Source organism: Lactuca saligna, chromosome 9 (assembly GCF_052625555.1).
Source record: "Lactuca saligna cultivar CGN05327 chromosome 9, ASM5262555v1, whole genome shotgun sequence".
Classification (NCBI taxonomy): domain Eukaryota; kingdom Viridiplantae; phylum Streptophyta; class Magnoliopsida; order Asterales; family Asteraceae; genus Lactuca; species Lactuca saligna.
In genome coordinates, this window is record NC_136425.1 from 68,792,616 (window position 1) to 68,799,851 (window position 7,236).

Sequence of the window (7,236 nt, forward strand, 5' to 3'; positions counted from 1 at the left end):
GGCCGTACACGCCTCAATGGCCGCAAACCCTAGTTTTTGGTCAAAGATTGGCCTTAAACTCTTCTTTAATACTTGAGATATCAAGTAATTTTTTTAACAACTTAATCTAATCTAATAAGATGTAAAAAAAACAAATACTTAAAGATCTTAATTTAAAAGTTTAAAATGTTTAGGATAATTGTAGCCATAAGTTTCGTCATGTTATGAAGTTTCGTCAAGATAATGAGTTTGTTAGTTGCAATAAAAACTATAATCAAGAAAACAGTTAAGTTTTAAAGAACACGATGATATATAAACAATTACTTTTAATATTGTTAGCGTCATATTGTCATAATAAAATAGATTCATGTTTTACAATAATAATAGTTAGTTTAAACGTGATCACATACCTTCTACATAGTACAAGCTCTATGAAAAAAAAGAATTTTTAAAATAGTTCGACTATACCCGAAACCCAATAAACGTACCTTTACCCGACTTGAAAAAAAATCGGGTTACCTGATTACCAAAAAAATATATACCCGATATCCAATTTACCCGATACCCGAAAAAATCAGATGGGTAATTCGAGTATTGGGTATTTTTGACAGAGCTAATCGATAAGGACTAAACATTAAAAGTTTTAAAATGATAAGAACTATTCGTGAAGTTTTTTAAAATTAGAGACAAAACCACATATTTTATAAAACGACAATTTATGAAGTTTTATCTTAAATATTTCTAAACCAAATTTGTATTTGCTTTGTTTACTGAAAATTGAAAAAGATATACTATAGTAAGGAAATCAATACGTAATATCTAACGCCCTGTTCCCGAGTTGCAATTAACAAGGGAAGTCGAGAGAAAAGAATGGAATTGGAGAGAAAAACTGATTCAGTGGCGTTTCCGAGTTAATTTTTTGGAGTGATTTGGGAAGAAAGGAAAGGAAATCGGAGGTATTTTTTCTCTCCTAATCCTCCTCCCAAATTGGAGAGATTTGGAGAGAAGAGAATCAATGGAGGATATAGAAAATCACGTGATTACCATATTACCCTTGAACCATATAAAATCACATAACAGCATCAAAACACAGGAAAATACAATTGCTGCTACAGTGCTTCTTCCTCCTTCATGCTGCTACTGTGTTTCTTCCTTCTTCACGCTCTGTTGAAGCTGTTGACTTCCAAGATTAGGTTTTTTTTTTTTTTTTTTTTTTTTTTTTTTTTTTTTTAAATTTTTTTTTAATATCTTTTAATACAATTCTTCTTCTTCTGAACACAGTTCAATGATTTCTTTTGTATGATTATTATCTTATGATTATTATCTACCTGTGACTATAGAACTCATCTAGAAATTTATTAAAAATTAAAATTGAAACAAACAAAATACTATAAACACAACGAATATAATTTTTAAACTAACGTGATAATTCTCTTATTCAACAATTTTGATGATAGGAACAACCAATTTACCTTGTGTTCATTGAATAGTTGTGAATTCATTAATGTTCTTGAGGAATTAGGCTCTGGAACAAGAACTACATGTCAACTTATTTTGCTATGCTTTAGAGATTCGAAATACCATGAAATTTTCCAGCATCTTCCCCATTTTATTTTCTGTATTAATTCAAAATTAAAAGCCTTTACATCAACTAGATGAACCACAAAATGTTTTGATATTTCTGATCAAAATCAAGAAATTTTTTATCTAATAATGATTCATTCAGTCTTCCAGATTGTAAACTTTATGTGTTTTCTATAGTTATGGTAATTTTTGGTATTAAAACACATTAATACTCATAAAAATTCTACTTGAAACTCAAAAACAATCGGCTTTATTTGTTAAGTAAAACTCGGAACATATACATACTTAATATACTAGCTAATAGTATAATTACATATATATCCTTTGATATGATTGCCATGTATCAAGATATATAGCTATGGAGATGATCAAACAATCAATCCCATATGTAACTCTGTTTAGATATAAACTTAGTTAACACAATTTTAGAACCATTGCATTAAAATAAATAATAAAAAATCAAGTTATAGGCTCCTTAACTAATCCTAGTTGTTAAATATCTATCTAACCTATAAAACAAGACTCATAGTTTAATAATTTTCATAAAATAGGTAACGATGGATAGTGACATACAAACACCTGCTCAATTTCTCAGAGTCAGGCAAAGACAAGTAATTCATCTGATTTGCTTGTTGATGGCCATTTTGACACATCGTGCCCTTGCCAACACAAACCGTCCCAAATTACCTTCTAGAAAACTTATTTTAAAGCGACGACGTATACGTGAACAGTTGCTACACGACCTTTCAAATGGTGGACAATGCCGTGAACTTATCCGTATGAGTGAGCAGGCTTTTAAGAAATTGTGCACTATCTTACAACAAGTTGGTGGTCTTCGAGCTACTCAACGCATGTCCATTGAAGAGCATGTTGCAAGATTTTTGCACATTGTCGGGAATGATTTTAGAAATCGATTTGTGTCTTGGCTATACCGTCGCTCTAAATCCACTACAAGTAGGTGCTTCCATAGAGTTCTTCGAGCAATTATATCACTGGAAAGTCAATATATTCAACAACCAAAAGGTGACGTTGTACAAAAAAAAATCCAAGAAAAAAACGATTTTATCCTTACTTCAAGAATTGTATAGGTGCAATTGACGGGACACATGTTCGTGTCAAAGTACCTAACAAAGATGCCCCTAGATATCGTGGTCGCAAGGGATACCCTACGATAAATGTCTTGGCTGCTTGTACGTTTGATTTAAAGTTTACGCACATTTTAAGTGGCTGGGAGGGTACAACATCAAACTCAAGGATACTAAAGAATGCACTCACTAGAGAAGATAAACTAGTAATTCCAAAGGGTAAATTTATAATACTAAAATTAGTCTTATGTGTAATCTAATTTTTGATACATAATTAATTACAACTTATTTGTAGGCCGATACTATTTGGTAGATGCTGGTTTGCCTCATACAACTACACTAATGGCACCATATCGCGGTGTCAAATATCATTTGAAGGAGTATTCTGCTAGGGCCCCTGAGAATGCAAAAGAGTTGTTTAATCTCCGCCATGCTTCATTACGTAATGCTATAGAACGGGCATTTGGTGTTCTAAAGAGAAGGTTTCCTATCATTAGAAGTACACAAGAACCTTTTTATTCTTGTGAAACACAGTCAGACATTTTCTTCGCATGTTGTATTTTACATAACTTTTTGTTAGAAGAAGATCGAGACAAAAATCTTGAAGATGAGGTCCTACATGAGATGTTAAATGAACCAAGAGAGGAAATGCACCATAATATAAGAGAGACAAGTGAGAGTAATGCTGTGGCAGAGCGAATGAGGAACTTAATTGCAAATCAAATGTGGACTGATTACTTGCCAAATCGAAACCATGAGATAGATATGTCAATGTAGCTACTAGTTTTTATCATATCATTTCAATTTGATTTTGTATGGATCTTTTGTGTTTGACTTGATTTTGTATGAATCGTTAGTGTTTTGACTTTATTTGTGTTATTTATCTTTTGGACATGTTATTTACTCATTATTTGTACATCCTCTAAGTATGTATTTTTTATGTTATCAATGCTTGGTTTGTTTATTTATGATGTTATGCAGGTCAAAATGATGAAGGAAGAACAAGTTACTAAGAAAGAACACATAAAATGGACAGATTGGATGGATTATTGTTTTATTCAATCTATGATGACACAAGATGAGAAAGGATTAAGGATTAGTGGGAGTTTCATCCCACAAGCGTAGTCTAACATGGTGGAAGAGCTTAATGAAAAGTTTGGGAAGAGTTTAACAAAAAGTCATTTAAAGAATCGTTTGAAAACTTTAAAATCAGGTTTCTCGCAATGGTATGACATGTTCCGCGGAACTTCATTGAGTGGGTTCGGTTGGAATTCTAAAACACAACTAATTGAAGCGGACGAAGAAGTTTGGGCCAACCTAATTAACGTAAGTTTCTTTTATTTTATTTTACTTAGTTTGTATACATTTATGTTATTTTTGTTAACGATAATTCTATTTGGGATTGTATGTTACAGTCAAAGCCAGAGGCAATTTCATTGAAGTCCAAAAAAAATACCAAACTACAACGAAATGATAGCTTTGTTTGCGAAAGATAGGGCTTCAGGGGTGCATGTTGAAACCCCGAAAGAGAAGAATGCTCGATTGAACAAGACTGGGGATATCAAAGTAGAAACAATTGACGAAGTGGATCAGTTACTAGCAAGCAATGACATAACACTTGAGAAACAACAAAAAAATAATGATGATGATGACGATGGTCTTGATGATATTCAAGTGTTATCTCCTACATGCTTTTCACCGGTGCAAAATTCAAGTTCTAAGAAGTACAAAAGTAAAAAAAGGAAACATGAAATCGAAGATGAAGATGAACTTGAAGTTGAACCTGAATCGTTTGAAAAGGTTATTATGAGTGCAGTTAAAGATGTGGCTTCTGCTATGAGGGAGGGTAACAAAATCTTCGAAAACTCTCATCATCGGGTTTATACTGGTGATGAAATTTATAAAGAGTTAGAGCCAATGGATTTGGAACCAGATGAATTAGCAGAAGCTCTCATGTTTTTGTCGCGAAATCAATCTGATGCGGGGACATTATTTAAAGTTCCATTTAAAATACGAAAAAGTTTGCTGAAAAAAATGATGGGGGCAAGTAAATGACTTACTTAAGATGGTAGTTTTTTGATTTTTAATCAGTTTGAGTTCATACATTGGAATTTGTTTGAGTATGCTTGCATTGAGTTTAAATTGGTTTCTTATGAATTTGTTTGATTATTCATACATTTATGTTATTTTTGGTTTTGGTTTATTTACTTCATTTACCCTTTATATTGATTTTGTTTGAAAAAGTTATATAAATGAAACTAGAATTATGATTAATAATGAATTATGCATTAACGATTTTTATATAAATAATCATGTAAAAAATAATAATTTAGGCATACTTTTGTTTTCAAAATAATTGTGTGGTATATATTTGTCCATGTTTAATTTTCATTTCTTTTCCTTCCAATTCGGGAACACAAAAGAAAAATAATTTTCCTTTCCTTTCTTTCGAACTCGGGAACAGAAAAATACACTTTACTTTCCTTTCCATTCTTTTCTTTTCTCTCTACATTTCTCTTCTTTTCTTTTCTTTCCTTTAAATTCCACTCGGGAACAGGGTGTAAATATTTGATGTTGATTATTTAAGCGGTATGAAAGAATACAAAATAGAATTATTTAAATATATGAAGTATTTTAACTTGTTAATTAAAAGGAAAAGAAAAAACGAATGATCCACCACAAAATCGTCCCACAGGCCACAAGATCACAAACGATCCATTCCTCTCTCTCTCTCTCACACACACACACATACATATTCATTTGTTCTATATCACATAGCGACGATGACCTCGAGGAATGAAATGCCAACGAGGCAAGAATGGCGGCAAGAGGTGATCACCATCGCCGTCGAACAATACCACCACCGCCATTGGCCATCGCCTTCCTCCATGCACAAGCGAAATCTTCTTCTTTCAGATCTGAAGATAAGTCTTCCATTCTTTAGTTTTAACCGATTTCCTTTTTTTTAGGGGGTTTTCATATATGAATGGTTTATGTTTTATTTATTATTTATTATTATTATTATTATATATACTTTTTGATTCAAAATTTTGAACACCGTAATAATCAATATTCGTTTTGAATATCCATATTTAAACATTTAATTTGTCAAACAAATTCTTAAATGTTTGCAGATTTGATATTTTGATGTTGAAGAAAAAAATTAAAATACACTCCTTGAATTCTGACATTCAGATAGCGGATGTGTCAAAGTAAAAAAGAGCCCGTCTAGCTCAGTTGGTAGAGCGCAAGGCTCTTAACCTTGTGGTCGTGGGTTCGAGCCCCACGGTGGGCGTTTGATTTTTAATAAAAAAAAATGGTCACTTTTATAAAAGTTAATTTCTTTTGTAAAAGCATTTTTTTAGTTTCACTAGGAAAGTTAATTTGAGATCAAAAGCCCGTCTAGCTCAGTTGGTAGAGCGCAAGGCTCTTAACCTTGTGGTCGTGGGTTCGAGCCCCACGGTGGGCGCTTTTACTTTTTTATCAAACTAGTTTCAATCGGTTTCTTTCGTAAAAGAATGTGTTTACTTAATACAGAAAAGTTACTGTTAAACAAAAGCCCGTCTAGCTCAGTTGGTAGAGCGCAAGGCTCTTAACCTTGTGGTCGTGGGTTCGAGCCCCACGGTGGGCGCTTTTACTTTTTTTATCAAACTAGTTTCAATCGGTTTCTTTCGTAAAAGAATGTGTTTACTTAATACAGAAAAGTTACTGTTAAACAAAAGCCCGTCTAGCTCAGTTGGTAGAGCGCAAGGCTCTTAACCTTGTGGTCGTGGGTTCGAGCCCCACGGTGGGCGCTTTTACTTTTTTTATCAAACTAGTTTCAATCGGTTTCTTTCGTAAAAGAATGTGTTTACTTAATACAGAAAAGTTACTGTTAAACAAAAGCCCGTCTAGCTCAGTTGGTAGAGCGCAAGGCTCTTAACCTTGTGGTCGTGGGTTCGAGCCCCACGGTGGGCGCTTTTACTTTTTTTATCAAACTAGTTTCAATCGGTTTCTTTCGTAAAAGAATGTGTTTACTTAATACAGAAAAGTTACTGTTAAACAAAAGCCCGTCTAGCTCAGTTGGTAGAGCGCAAGGCTCTTAACCTTGTGGTCGTGGGTTCGAGCCCCACGGTGGGCGATTTCTTTTTTTCGTGAGATTTGAAGTCATAGTTTATGGTTTCTCAATGCGATACCCTATAGTATAAATTTAACAGCATGCAAAATCCTTGTTTTTTTTTTTTTTTTTTTTTTTTTTTTTTTTTTTTTTTTTTGTTAAGGTGGGTTTAAACCCGTGGCTTTAATGCTTTATATTTCTAAAATCATAACAGTGCAATGTGATGACTATTTTTTTTAGCACACACATTAATTGTGTCTCTGGTTCACTTGGCAATACTTGGTAAGCTCCTCTCCAATCCCTATAGAATACCCATGTTTAAATCACGGAGAGGGTGATCCGAACGGGTAACACAACGTTGCTTGTAAGCAACACGTCTGTGTATCTTGATCACCAAAATGGTCACCATAGGGTTTATAATTCCAGAAAATGAATCGTTGATGGTGTCCTGATTGGTTTGAGTTTACTTAATTAATAGTTATACATTTGTTG

General features: G+C 33.1%; 1 protein-coding gene and 6 non-coding genes across 7 annotated transcripts; all 7 read left to right on the forward strand.

Annotated features, from left to right (window-relative positions):
* Positions 1-2,120: 2,120 nt before the first annotated feature.
* LOC145016450 (uncharacterized) lies at positions 2,121-3,425 on the forward strand. The gene is made up of 3 exons (XM_078974762.1): positions 2,121-2,586; positions 2,652-2,867; positions 2,944-3,425. Exons 1-3 carry the CDS (start codon positions 2,121-2,123, stop codon positions 3,423-3,425), a joined length of 1,164 nt encoding a protein of 387 aa, XP_078830888.1.
* A 2,445-nt stretch (positions 3,426-5,870) lies between these two features.
* On the forward strand, positions 5,871-5,943 carry TRNAK-CUU (transfer RNA lysine (anticodon CUU)). The gene has a single exon. It is a non-coding gene; the product is annotated as a tRNA-Lys (tRNA).
* A 101-nt stretch (positions 5,944-6,044) lies between these two features.
* TRNAK-CUU (transfer RNA lysine (anticodon CUU)) lies at positions 6,045-6,117 on the forward strand. The gene has a single exon. It is a non-coding gene; the product is annotated as a tRNA-Lys (tRNA).
* Positions 6,118-6,206: 89 nt separating this feature from the next.
* Positions 6,207-6,279, forward strand: TRNAK-CUU (transfer RNA lysine (anticodon CUU)). The gene has a single exon. It is a non-coding gene; the product is annotated as a tRNA-Lys (tRNA).
* A 90-nt stretch (positions 6,280-6,369) lies between these two features.
* Positions 6,370-6,442, forward strand: TRNAK-CUU (transfer RNA lysine (anticodon CUU)). Its single transcript has one exon. It is a non-coding gene; the product is annotated as a tRNA-Lys (tRNA).
* Positions 6,443-6,532: 90 nt separating this feature from the next.
* On the forward strand, positions 6,533-6,605 carry TRNAK-CUU (transfer RNA lysine (anticodon CUU)). The gene has a single exon. It is a non-coding gene; the product is annotated as a tRNA-Lys (tRNA).
* Positions 6,606-6,695: 90 nt separating this feature from the next.
* TRNAK-CUU (transfer RNA lysine (anticodon CUU)) lies at positions 6,696-6,768 on the forward strand. The gene has a single exon. It is a non-coding gene; the product is annotated as a tRNA-Lys (tRNA).
* Positions 6,769-7,236: the final 468 nt, after the last annotated feature.

Excerpts from the sequence above, each read along its gene's own strand:
- LOC145016450 (XM_078974762.1), top strand. The coding sequence starts at position 2,121 with ATGGATAGTGACATACAAACACCTGCTCAATTTCTCAGAGTCAGGCAA. Across the intron at positions 2,587-2,651 it reads ATATATTCAACAACCAAAAG|GTGCAATTGACGGGACACAT; the intron begins GTGACGTTGTAC and ends AGAATTGTATAG. Across the intron at positions 2,868-2,943 it reads TAAACTAGTAATTCCAAAGG|GCCGATACTATTTGGTAGAT; the intron begins GTAAATTTATAA and ends ACTTATTTGTAG.